Genomic DNA, 12,947 nt, shown 5'->3' with positions numbered 1-12,947 from the left:
GTGCTACGGTTTTACAGGTTGCATGCTAAGGCAGTTTTTATAGGTTGTTCTTTAGATTTTTCAATAACTCTTGTGTCGAGCAAGGTTGATACATATTATGATAAAAATCACCTTTTATTTCCACATTTAATTTTATTTCCCCTAACGTTAGTCTTAGATAGCGCCCTCTGCTGTTTGATGGTGTTATTTCCATTCTAGAATGGTCGGGTCCCTGTAGTTTCGCAATCGTTCTCCTATACCAAAAGCATGCGTCATGTCTGAATACCTGAACCCGCGTTACTAGCGACTTATGAAGTCATACAATTTTTTACACTTGACTTTGCCGACAAATACATGTCAATAAACTCGATAAAAACAACAAAATGGCTCAAGATTTCTCCGTGGTCACGGCCAGTTATGCCAACTTACAGATAACCAGCACCCTGAACAATTTCCCATCGGAAAAGCGATTTCAGAAGGACATGACGATTGGGACATTAAAGGTAAACCGAACGAACGAAGAGAATAAAAATCCAAATGTTGAATTTTTTTTAGTAACCATGGACGGTAAATCAATGAGATAGAATTTACTAGAAAATACCCCCATGTTTTAAAACTTAACCATTAAGGAAAGACCAGAGTTTGAATTAATTACTGTCACTGTCAATTTTCATTGTCTTGTGTCAATTTCATGTGCACCATGGTCATGAGAATTCCGGTCATGATGATGGTGCAGTGGTGGTGACAAGGTCAAGATAATCAACTCTATTTTTATCATTTATTATTTTGATTCTGAATCTGATCAGTGACAGTGATTGGGTTGACACACCTCTTGCATTTGCAACTCATTCTAACTGTTGGAAGTTATTGCTCACAACACACAGGACCTACGGTTTTAAAAAACTTTCCATATCCTGACACTTTTTTTCACTCATTTAAAAAAAAGGAATATCAATGCATATATCACATTCAAATAAATACGATTCCTTATCAAATGAAAAAATGGTAGCACTAGTAGCAGGGTTACAAAAACTTTTCTTCATTATGTCCTATCTCAGAAGAATGCAGCACCAGCAATATTTGTGAAGTGTCTTGCTTGAAGAGACACAAGTGTCAAGACCAGAGTTCGAACACACTCTCTGCCGATCAGAAACACTAGAGCTTGGGTCCTTAGTTCTTATCTGCTTGGCGGCGAAACGCCAAATATTATAATGCAGGAATCTTTTCTCTTTGTTTACTTCCTAGGGTAAGTTGGAGATGATCACCGGATCATCCAGTGCAGCCATGAGTCTCCAGCTTTTCAACAAGGATGGTCATTTAGTGATCACAATGAGCGATGACGCAGCTCTACTTGGTTCTTATCCAGTGGATCATGGCATGAGGATACATGTGAGTGAACAAAACAGACCTTTTCATGGTCATATACCCCTAGTTGCGAGAACGTAACCCTCCTCCCGACGGCTGCCTTGTACGTTTTGGACCAGATTGTCATTTGCCGCTCGAGAGAACCTCGTAACCCTCCGGCCTGGGGGTCGTCGGGAGGAGGGTTACAATATCGCAACTAATATACCCTGTGTTTAGTCCACCCTGTGTGCAGTTGTTTGTTGTTTATTTCCAACAGGCATTTACACGATTCATAATATCACACACACTTTTCACACTGTTCATCAAGTGCAATAAACAAATTATAGAAATAATTATAAAAATAATAATAAATAACATTTTGTAATTTATAATTTGTTTCTTTTGTCCTACATATTTAGGTTGTAGACAGTGACCCAAATAGATTGCGAGGGGAGTTTGAAGATCTGTCCAAAGTTGAAAAGTTTGAAATCTCAGCTGAAGAATATTCCAAGAGAACAGGTTTGTACTCGGTCTGTATATAGGCTGGAACAAATTCTTATCAACTTTGTTTTTAAGTTACAGCAAATTTTGAAATTCAATTTTGAAAAGCACTGCATCATATCTTGATTAGTAGATTCTAGCTAATATATGCTTATGGAAAACTGTGTTTAGATCATGCATAGAATTACATGGAGTTCATGGTCTTTTTTGCCCTGGGGTCTTGGTCTTGGTGCCTCTTCAACAGTTTTAAACAAACTTTTAAAACTATCCAATAAAAATCGCCTTGCCCTCTCCCAGATGAAATTCTGGGACAATTCTATTTTTAATACGCATGCATGTGTAATTATTTTGAAACTCTAGACTCTGTGCAAGCGTTCAAGAAGAAGCTCAAGGTGGGACAGTACCAAGAGTTGGACCCTGACGAGGCAGCGAGGCAAGAGGCCCTGAAGAAAGAGAAGGAAGATGAAGAGGAGAGGTTAGCGGGAGCAATTACTGTGGGGTCAAGATGTCAGGTCAATATACCCGCTACACCACCAGTCAAAAGAGGAACCGTCATGTTTGTCGGTTAGTCACCAATCATGCTATTTCCACTCATTTTTTCCTTTTACATTTCCGAAAGCATTTTAAAACCCATTTAAGTGCACCTAACTCCCCCTGGGCCCAAATTTATAGAGCTGCTTAAAAGGACACGTTGCCTTTGATCGGGTGAGTTGGTGTATGAAAAGCAATTTGTGGAGTCAAGTTTTCTACTTTTAATACATTTTTCTAACCATATGCATTTCATAACAAATGGTTTCAAATGCTTTTCATGGACCAACTCGATCAATTTTTAATTTCTGTTATGCAATTCGCCAGACAAACAAGGCCTGAAGGCCACTTCAAGGTGTGGGCTACAATTTTTGTTCATCCAGGGGCCGTTGCCACCTTCTCCTAGGGCTGAAACCGGGTTACCCCTTTACAGTCCATACGGATGTAGGTTTGGGTATCATCAATCAGAAGCCTGGCTGGTAGAAAGCACTACCTCCCCAACTTTACAAGGCAACGTGTCCCTTTAATTACAAAAAGAAGCTACATGTTAGCACAACAACACTGGGGTTACCAGGTTAAGGTTGCCAGTCAAAATACTATTCCACATGTATCCTCTGTATCTGGTACCCTGCTCAGTTTTGCTTAGCGAGTAATTACTAAGCACTTTTTGCTGCTTAGACAGCTCAATGAAATTGGGCCCAAGATTCAAATCCAGTGCCCTAGACTGCTTGACCATTAAATATTGCAATGCCAGTAAATATTGCTAGGCATGCATTTTTAGGTGGCTGACTGATTTCATAGAAGTGTGTTGATGAAACAGCAGATCTTCAGTACAAGGTTTTTTTTTACAGTCAATTTTAGTCAACCACCTGGGCCCAATTTCATAGAGCTGTTAAGCACAAAAATTTGCTTAGCATGACATTTTTGCCTTGATAAAAACAGAATTACCAACCAAATTTCCAAGTGATTTTCAGGATAAGCAAACAACAGCTGAATACCTGTAACAAGCAATATGCACAAATGAAAATTTGGTTGGTAGGCCTAATCCTTTTTTTATCAAGGAAGAAATTTCATGCTAAGCAAATTTTTTGTGCTTAGCAGCTCTATGAAATTGGGCCCTGCACTCCATACAAGAGGTTCACTTTGATAGCACACTTTTCTAACAGTGTGTAATCAACTCTCCAAAATTGCGAGAACATTTTAATGTGATTATTGTTCTTCTTGGATGGTTGGACATTGCCTTAGTGTGAAATGATAATAAGTTGACATATTATCTATCATTGCAGGTAAAACAGACTTCAAGCCTGGGTTCTGGATCGGCGTCAAGTACGATGAACCTCTGGGAAAGAATGATGGGAGGTAGTTAATTCTTGCTATTTTGTTTTATAGATGACAGATAGTTAACTCCATTATTACCACTTTGTTAAATTCATTCCAAGCATAAAATATATCTTAAAAGTTCTTTTGATGAACCTGTAACTTAAGTTTGCCATCCTCAATTATTAAAGTAATGGTGTTCGAAAAACAAAGCGATCATGAATTTCATGTCAAGGTTGTTGTTTTGGCTTTTTTACTAACAAGATTGTACTACCGGGCAATCTCGGTAGTCTAGTTGGTAAGACACTGCTCTAGAATTGCAAGGGTCGTGGGTTTGAGCCCACCCGAGTAATATGCCTGTGATATTATTTCACAGGACTCGGTAAAGTACTGAGTATACAGTGCTAAAACACATTGGTGTATGGGTAAACAATTAAATTAATAAGATTGTAATTGTTTTTTATTGTGTTTTTTTCAGTGTTAAAGGCAAGCAGTACTTTGAGTGCCTGCCAAAGTATGGTGGCTTCGTCAAGCCACAGTTTGTGGCCGTTGGTGACTACCCTGAAGAAAGCTTTGATATGGATGATGACGATGAGATGTGAGGTCAGGGGTTAAAGGATTTGGGTGCCTTTTCAAAATAATAATAATAATAACCCTAATGTCCATAGATTTACATTAAACTTTAAGATAATGATAGTGGAAAGCTTCCCTTCAAATATTACTTACTGAGGTGCTGTAGTTTTTGAGAAATGAGTAAAACAATGTCATGAAAACACGTTTGTAAATGCTTAAAATTATTTTCATGACATTGTTTTACTCATTTTCCAAAAACTACAGCACCTCAGCATGTAATATTTTCAGGGAAGCTTTCTACTATCATTATCTTCAAACTGTGTAAGTTTAGTGTAAATCTGTGGACATTGTGTTTTTTGTCCTACAAAAGTTACATACACCCTTTAAGATGGTCTATTTCGAGGGTTGAAGTCAGCCTTGTTCCCATGGGTAATGCTTGTATTCATCACTCCTGTCCGTAACTCATGGAAGGGAGACACTAGCAATCATTGAGAGGCTTTTGGACGGTCATTTTTTTCACAGGTCTGGCCAGGAGTCACGTGCTCAGACTTAAGCAAGCAATACTGAGCATGTGGGCGCATGCCTAGAGCCGCAATAAAGGGTCGATATATCTGCTGCCACCAACGTCTCAAAAGTCTCCCATTGGCTCCCGAATATGAATATTATATGCGCACGTGCTTGTTGGAAACATTTGAGCGCCTTCAGGATGCTCATCTCGCATTTAAAAAGATGCAAGTATTTGAAACTATCGCTCATCAAATAAATCAAGTTTTGCGCACTCATTCTCAACTGCATGTCATCCAGCTACTTGTTTTTAAAACAAAGTAGCTGGATGACGGTAGAATAAGAGGGGAGTAGTTGCTATCATTTCTGTTATGGTGAATCTTTTTGTTGGTTACTATGCTTGAACGCACTCGCAGAGTAAATCGACCATTTCAATTCAATTCAATTTATTGGTTCATCACATATTAAACCACATGAAATTTGTTTTTCAATGTACACCATTTTTTAAAAGCACATAAATCGAAACCAAGTACTGTACATCATTTAAAAGACAATTATATATACACACAAAAACCACACAGACCTATTAAAACTGTAATCATATATTTGCACATAAATTAGATAATTCAAAGGGTTATAATCGAGCATGGCTTCAAATATGTAATCTTAAGTGCAATTTTGCTCGTCGCATGTCATTTTCTGTGGAAAAATTAATGTTTGTTAAAATGTACTTGAAATCTTAACTTACAACAAATACTATTGAATTAAGCTTTAAAACGTGTAGTCAGGCAGAGCTTTGTATTCAAGAGTTTTGTGTACAACTTATAAAATCACCATATGAAACCACAGCAAAAATGTTATTGCTCAAACAAAGTACATGCATTTTTTGGAGGAGGATGGTGGGGGCAGGGAAATTGTAATTGTTGATTTTGAATTTGTGGTCTGGGCCAAATTTCATAGAGCCGCGTAAGACTGGAAGTTTTCTTTTAAGAAAAAACATGTTCTGCTAAGCAAATATAAACAGGTTACCAGTCACTAATTGTACATGTGTGATAGTACTTTGGCTGGTAACCTTATTCTGGTAAGCATGAATTAGTTGTGCGTAGCTACTCATTGTGCTTAAGCAGCTCTATAAAATTGGGCTCTGGAAGTTGTTCAGTGTATTTGATTCCTTTTTTTTTAAGTGACACCAAGGCCACTACTTGGGGCAACAGAGAGAGAGGGGCCATGGACTGTATGAAATTTCAGGCTTGATTATTAAAGGCAGTGAACACTATTGGTAATTGTCAAAGACTAGCCTTCACAGTTGGTATATCTCAACATATGTATAAAATAACAAACCTGTGAAAATTTGAGCTCAATCGATCATCAAACTTGCGAGATAATAATGAAAGAAAAAACACAAAGTTATGTGCATTTAGATGGTTGATTTTGAGACCTCAAGTTCTAAACTTGAGGTCTCAAAATCAAATTTGTGGAAAATTACTTCTTTCTCGAAAACTATGGCACTTCAGAGGGAGCCGTTTCTAACAATGTTTTATACCGTCAACCTCTCCCCATTACTCGTCACCAAGAAAGGTTTTATGCTTATAATTATTTCCTTTAATGAAGTGAAGATTCTGCAGCTGTAAAATGATGGCATAAATGCTGTGATTTTCCTTCTTTTTCAAAATATCGGTGCATTCCTTTTTCTTTTTTCATTTTGTTACTCATTACTCATTGAATATGTTCCTCAGTAATTGGACCAAATTTTCAGACAGCAGTGAAGCAATGTTTTCTTGAACTTTTTCATAGAGCTGCTGAATGTTTGCTAAGCAAACTTTTGCAGGATACCAGTCACAGCTTGTACATGTGTGATGGTGTGATGTTTAGCTGGTAACCTTATTCTGGTAAGCAAAATTTAAGTAACATGTATCGATGAAGTATGAAATTATGGATCCAATCTATTACTCTATTTTTCAAAACTGTTTTATTTGATCTATGAATACAATAATTGGCCTCTGCCTAAAACTTATTTTACTTTTACCTACATTGTAATATACCTATGTAAGTACGATAATTTATAAAACTTTGCTTTTAATTAAACATTGTTGTGTTGTACATAAATGTTTCGTTGAGTTCACTTTTTGTATTGTGTTCAGCATGGTGTAAGGCAGAGGTGAGTCTCACACAATTATTTGAACAGTTTTGTTTAACCTCCGCTTTGTATATTCAAAGCCATGTCACTGCAGGCCACTGACTGCAGTGGGTAAGGATTTTAATAATGGTAAAATATCTTTAACAGCTGAGGTAAATTATCCCAAAATGTCTGTTTTTGAAAGTTTATCTCAGTTTGGGAAGGTCATCATAATTTATCCCAGTTTGGAAGTTTGAACATTTATCCCAGTTTTGAAAGTATACCCAAGTTTATCACAGTTTGTGATTGTTTATCCCAAATTATCCCAGTCTTGAGTAGTTTATCCCAATTTATCTAAGTTTGGGTAGTTTATCCCAATTTATCTAAGTTTGGGTAGTTTATCCCAATTTATCTCAGTTTGGGTAGTTTATCCCAATTTATCTCAGTTTGGGTAGGTTATCCCAATTTATCTCAGTCTTGGGTAGTTTATCCCAATTTATCCAAGTTTGGGGTAGTTTATCCCAATTTATCCCAGTCTTGGGTAGTTTGTCCCAATTTATCCCAGTCTTGGGTAGTTTATCCCAATTAATCCCAGTCTCGGATAGTTTATCCCAATTTATCTCAGTTTGGGTAGGTTATCCCAATTTATTTTTAGGGGAAGTTTATCCCAAATTATCTCAGAATTGGGGTAGTGTAAGTGTATCCCAATGTTTCTATTTGTGGGTAGTTGTGACCAACTGCTTGAGCCAATATAAACACATTGGCTCAGGCAATTTTTGACAGCAACTTAAAGCTCTGTTCCAACTCAAGCCTTCATAATGTAGTCCGCTGCAAGTGATTTAAGACATAACCAGAGAGTGCATCTTCAGAGCACCACTCCATCTCCCTCTGTCAGCTCGGATTGAAGCTGTGCCTCCTTAGCCATTGCCTCTCTTGTCAGTTTGTGATTAGGACCAAGGGTAAGCTTGTAATCTGAAAGTAGAATAGACAAACAAGGTGCCATCAATTCATCACCTCTTCACCAACCAATTATAAATTGATAGTGAAAGTTTATAGGTCGAGTCGGGCAATTTCTACAAGCAACCATCTGCACTGCATGACTTAGCACAAGAGTGGTGCCTAAGAGTTTCTCGCAGTCTCAAAGAAACAATAGTGGAAATCAAATTGAGATTTTGTTTTCCTTACAAAGATTGCATTGAACCGATGGCCTATAAGTTGTCATGTTTGTGATATCCTTGGAAGATTTTTTCTCTCTTATTTTTAGAGTAAGCGGCGTAGCCAGAAGTTTTCAGGAGGGGCAAAGGGTTGTTTTTTTTTTGTTAAGATGATCTTCCTGTCAAGAGAACTCTGCAAACTCCCACAAAGGGATATAAATGTCAAGCTGCAACAGCCAATCTCTTTTATACAAACATTGGTTTAACGTTTATGATTATGAAATGCACAAAATCAAGAAATTGTGATCCAGTAATTAGACGACAATACTTATTCGTGTCATTGTGAAATCAGTGGGTGGTGGAAGGGGGAAGGGTGGGGGCAATGGAACTTTTTTTATAAGAAGTACCTTTGACGATGTTGTGTATGATCGGCAATACCTCTCTCCTGATATTGAGCCTGATAGGATATGGAAGCTCAACTTGCTCTTGACGACTGCGCCGCTGAATGACCTCCATGTGACCTTTGTACTAATTGATGAGATGAGAAAGAAATCCGAGTTTTAAATTTACATGGTAAGAATAGACAGTGCAATTTTCACACATAGTTATTTTTGAGAAACTTTGAGTTTGAAAAGTGTGTAAAAAAGAAATTATGTGTAAGTGAACTTTTCGAGAAAGAAATGATAAGGTTTTATAAACATGAGACTTGCAGTCTAATCTATTTTATTGTCTTTAATACAGTTTTATTTGGTTGAATGAAGCTCTTGTGTTGGACAAATCCATGTCAAACTCAATCAGCAATATTCATTTCTTAGAACAAATAAAACAGGACAAACTTTTACCTTTTCCATGGATTTTAATTTGACTCCAGCTTGTTTCTTTGATTTGAGCTGCCATTTCATCAGGTTGGTGACTACGTTTATTGTGGCAACAAGTGAGTCTATTAAAAATAAAGAAACGATTCAAAATATTAATAACTATTTGATACACAAACTAAGGCTCAGTTTGTGTATTATAATTAAATACACATCATATAATCATATTTTGCTTTATTTCAACCTTTTTTTTTATGAAGACATTTGTAAAGTGCCTAATGCAAAAAGCCGAGAACGATAAACCATAAAATTACAAATTTTTAAAAAAATTGTCAAGAACTATGTGGCGAATATTGTATGCACATGAAGGCTAAAATTTGCAAAAAGAAACGGTGCGTAAGAAAATTCTGTGACCATAAGTAAAAACTTAAAATTAAGAAGCTCTTGTAGTTGAAGAAAGCAATTACCGTGAAGGGGGAAATGGTGAAAAAATTCAGATAAGATATCAATGAGATAAAGCAAATGGATAAAATAACTCGACATTCCTACCTCTTTTTACACTGCCATCGGCCGTCATATTGGGTTCAGCACCAGATTGTTCCGTTGATGCAGATGCAGATGTCTCAGGATTCTGAGTTAATTTAAACATAAAAAGGCATGGGTACCTGTATTGTCACCTTAGTAAGTGTGTGTTTTTGAAGTCAATAGGTCGGCCTCACAAAGATAGTCTTAACTTTCGGACTAAGTAGGACTATTTTGGGGGTTCCTATTTTACGAGTTATAAAAACTTAAGGCCAATCAACGACCCACTAATTTGAAAATAGCGCCCTCTCTTACACTTACAACGCTACCATGAAAAAATGGACATTCCTTGTAGAAACAAAACAGAATCGATTCTTGCCGAACTTCGATTCCAACTTTTCATAACTCAGTGCTACTTTTGCCTATAGATTAGCGTGGCGTTTTCAAAAATTAGTGTTCTTTGAAAATATCGATTCTAGTAATTGGTTTGTTTTTCAGCTGCTTCTATTATTCGGAAATCGGTATCATTGCAATAATTATTCAATTAATATGCACATAAAACTCACCTGTTTTGTTGCTTTGTCCAGGTCAAGAATTGCTGTTAGACAAGAAGACAGATGGAAGTGTCAGGAATTATATTCTTTATTTTAAGTCTGGTTTTAAATTTCTTTCTTTGCTTGCCTTCAGAAATTCAGACCGATAAATATTAGGCCTAAACATCACTATATAACAAGCCTATCAAATTCTTTACCATAATAACTCGTCGGCCGTAGATTTTCATTTTGTTTCATTGATCAGATCATTGCATTATCACAGGCTAAAGAAATAATTATTTTTACCAAACTTTCTGTCAAGAAGTGTATAATTTTTGTTATTTATAATGATTAATGTTTAAATAAAGAAACATACTCGTCTTCTCCTTTGTAGTAAAATCTCCAGTTGGATCTTTCACTTCTTGGTTGATTTCTCTGCTTTCAGAGATGAAACAAAAAAACTTAATCATACAAATTTGTCCAACGTTTTGTTATTTTTTAAGAGGCAGTTGGTGGAGGAGTGATAGCAAAATAAACGCATTGGGTAGAAGGTAACCAAAGTGTTTGATTAGATTAGTGCCCTTAACAAAGATCTTGCGAGATTTCTTCTTGTGATTTTTTTTCTTCACATGAGTCACTTTTGTAAGACGGCGATGTTGCATAAGCTTGTCAAAATATTACTTGTCTTGGAAAATTTTCCATCTGTCTTTAGCTTCTTTAGGGGGCCACTTTGTTCTTCGTGGCTCCCGGGGCTTGATGTATCGGATCAAGCTTTTGTCATCCAGGGTGTTACTTTTGAAGTAAAATATTTGACAAAAAAATGACGAAATTTGACAAGCAGGTATTTTGGGAACGTAGTTGAAGTCATGGTGTTCAAGCAGTTTGCAGAAATCGGACGGTTGGTAAACGTTTATAGAATAATTATTCACTTTATGCAAATCTTTTGTCACAAAAATTTGCATGATCTGCATAAGTGAATAATTATTTTAAAACGTTTATTTCACGTCCGATTCCTAGCCCACACCATGACTTCAACTACGTACCCAAAATACCCCCTTGCCAAAATTTATTTCTGAGTTCAAATATTCTTCACCGAAATCAACATGCACTGCGGATGGAAGAACCCCAAAATACATCCATCCTGAGAGCCACGAAGAACGAAGTGGCTCTCTAAAGAAGCTAAAGACAGATGAAAACAGACCGAAGGGTACTGCTACTATGTTGACAAGCGAATGAATAACCATCTATCGTTCAACATAGATTATAGATACTGGACTTTTAAAAAACATGCACTATTGCTTCAAAGTTTATGAGATAAAATTACGTACAAACAAAATATATATAAAAATAGGAGGTAGACATAAAGTTGGTCCAAGCTTGCTTGGGATTTTCGAGGAATGCCGCATGAAAACTGGCACCAAGTCACTTCCGAACTTTCCTGGTGGCAATAGTTAGCAAAAATTCCAAACGGCTGACCAGCCTAAAATTTAAAAGAAAGTTGTCAAAAACGTTGTTTTTCCAAACGTCCGCGCATCAAACTCTCGGCAAATACGACCATTTATTTCAGTAGGCCTATGTCAAACATTCATGCGCCAAACTATTTTGGAGAAATCCACAGTTACTTTTTAAATGTAAAGTTTCGGGGTCGTGCAAAGTAGTAGATGTAAGCAAACGTATTAAAGTTGAGAAACACTCATGGAGTGAAGGTTGGTCTACCTTGGAAGTTCACTATCAGCATCATCATCATCATCTGCTCCGATTGGTCTAAGACTCTTATCCTCTGCTCCAATTGGTTGGTATCTGCCCTTGGAGGATGGGATGGCACGGAGTGGTTTACCGGGGAAGGAGTCCTTTTGTTTTAGCTCTGCAACCAGCGACATCTTGCTTGCATCGCTTTCGTTTTTAGCTGCGTGTAATTATATTGATGTTTAATTTATTTCCTAATCCTATAGACCTACGTAGTTTTTTTGGTCACTGCAGTGACCATTGTGAATACTATGAGGTGAAAAAGTATTTCGAGAAACTTGATTTCTAGAAGCAAGAAGGGATCAGGTTGCATCGTTCACAAAAGAAGCATGGTCAGTTTATGAGTAACGGCTCTTTGAAGTTCAGACTCAGAGCCGCTTTATCTCAAAGTTCTCCACTTTTTTTCTCTTTTATACTAAGTATAGTTCTTTATAATTATGGGAAAAAATAACAAATAATATATTGAGTAATTACTAAGGGGTATACTTTTATATGAGTGCATTTTAAGGATATGTTGCTGTGAGATCAGTCATTGCCTACCTGAGTCTTCCTTGTCTTCTATGACCGTGGATAGTTCTGTTTTGCCTTCTTTAATCATCTCTGGACGCGGCTCAAAGACCTTATCCATTTTTGAGCGAGCAACTGGCTGTCTTCACTTGTGTTTTGAAAGGCAAAATCTGGCCCAGTTTTGGGGAAGAAATTAATGGGAAATTCCCTAGAACTGATGTCTAGGCCCAAGTAATTCTCGTTGAATTGAAATGTCTCGTCAGTTGGTAAGCCTCAATTTTACAAACTGTGACAATGGCAGTAATTGTTGTGTCGAAGTTATTGTTGCAACGTCAGGAAGTTTTGCCGAGTTTTTGTTAATAACTACAGGCCGACTGTTCATCATGAAAACACGCGCACCTCTTATATCGAATAAACGCGTGTGCGTGAATGATTTTGAAGAATTGTGTGCCCGCCGCCGCTACGCCATTACGCTACGCTTGCTCCCGACCATGTGCGTCGGTGTCAGATGCAATAATAATGGGTCCGCCATGCAATACTGTCCACTCCGGACACTTTTGCTTATGCAATCGTGTCCAGGGCTATCTGATTCAGTGCACCATGAATATCCACGTATACCAACGGCCGAACATTTCCCATGTCATTCATGACATGCACTTAGTTAGCTCTTATAAAAAAAATGGCGAACGTGTTCCGTCGACCAAGGGCGTTTAATTTACTGCAAGGGCGGTTTTGCACGGGGCGGACACAAATGCATATGCAAATGTGTCCGGGCGGACACAATTGCATTATGCAGCAGCGTCCGGGC

The 12,947-nt window shown here is 37.4% G+C and overlaps 2 protein-coding genes across 2 annotated transcripts; one reads left to right on the top strand and one right to left on the bottom strand.

The window, feature by feature from the left end:
• The first annotated feature begins 257 nt into the window (after nucleotides 1-257).
• LOC117295242 (tubulin-folding cofactor B-like) lies at nucleotides 258-4,355 on the top strand. Its single transcript, XM_033777778.1, has 6 exons — nucleotides 258-482; nucleotides 1,225-1,368; nucleotides 1,743-1,842; nucleotides 2,185-2,388; nucleotides 3,639-3,711; nucleotides 4,148-4,355. Exons 1-6 carry the CDS (start codon nucleotides 363-365, stop codon nucleotides 4,269-4,271), a joined length of 765 nt encoding a protein of 254 aa, XP_033633669.1. The 5' UTR covers nucleotides 258-362; the 3' UTR covers nucleotides 4,272-4,355.
• A 2,606-nt stretch (nucleotides 4,356-6,961) lies between these two features.
• On the bottom strand, nucleotides 6,962-12,260 carry LOC117293006. Its single transcript, XM_033775245.1, has 8 exons — nucleotides 12,173-12,260; nucleotides 11,603-11,792; nucleotides 10,263-10,321; nucleotides 9,920-9,951; nucleotides 9,381-9,501; nucleotides 8,859-8,956; nucleotides 8,424-8,544; nucleotides 6,962-7,834 (listed from the first exon to the last, which is right to left on the bottom strand). The coding sequence occupies exons 1-8, from the start codon at nucleotides 12,258-12,260 to the stop codon at nucleotides 7,728-7,730; spliced, it is 816 nt and encodes a 271-aa protein (XP_033631136.1). The 3' UTR covers nucleotides 6,962-7,727.
• Between the last annotated feature and the right edge of the window lie 687 nt (nucleotides 12,261-12,947).

This window comes from Asterias rubens, chromosome 1 (assembly GCF_902459465.1).
Source record: "Asterias rubens chromosome 1, eAstRub1.3, whole genome shotgun sequence".
Lineage (NCBI taxonomy): Eukaryota > Metazoa > Echinodermata > Asteroidea > Forcipulatida > Asteriidae > Asterias > Asterias rubens.
Note: the sequence above shows the minus strand (reverse complement) of the source record. Positions and strands in the feature narration are given on the sequence as shown.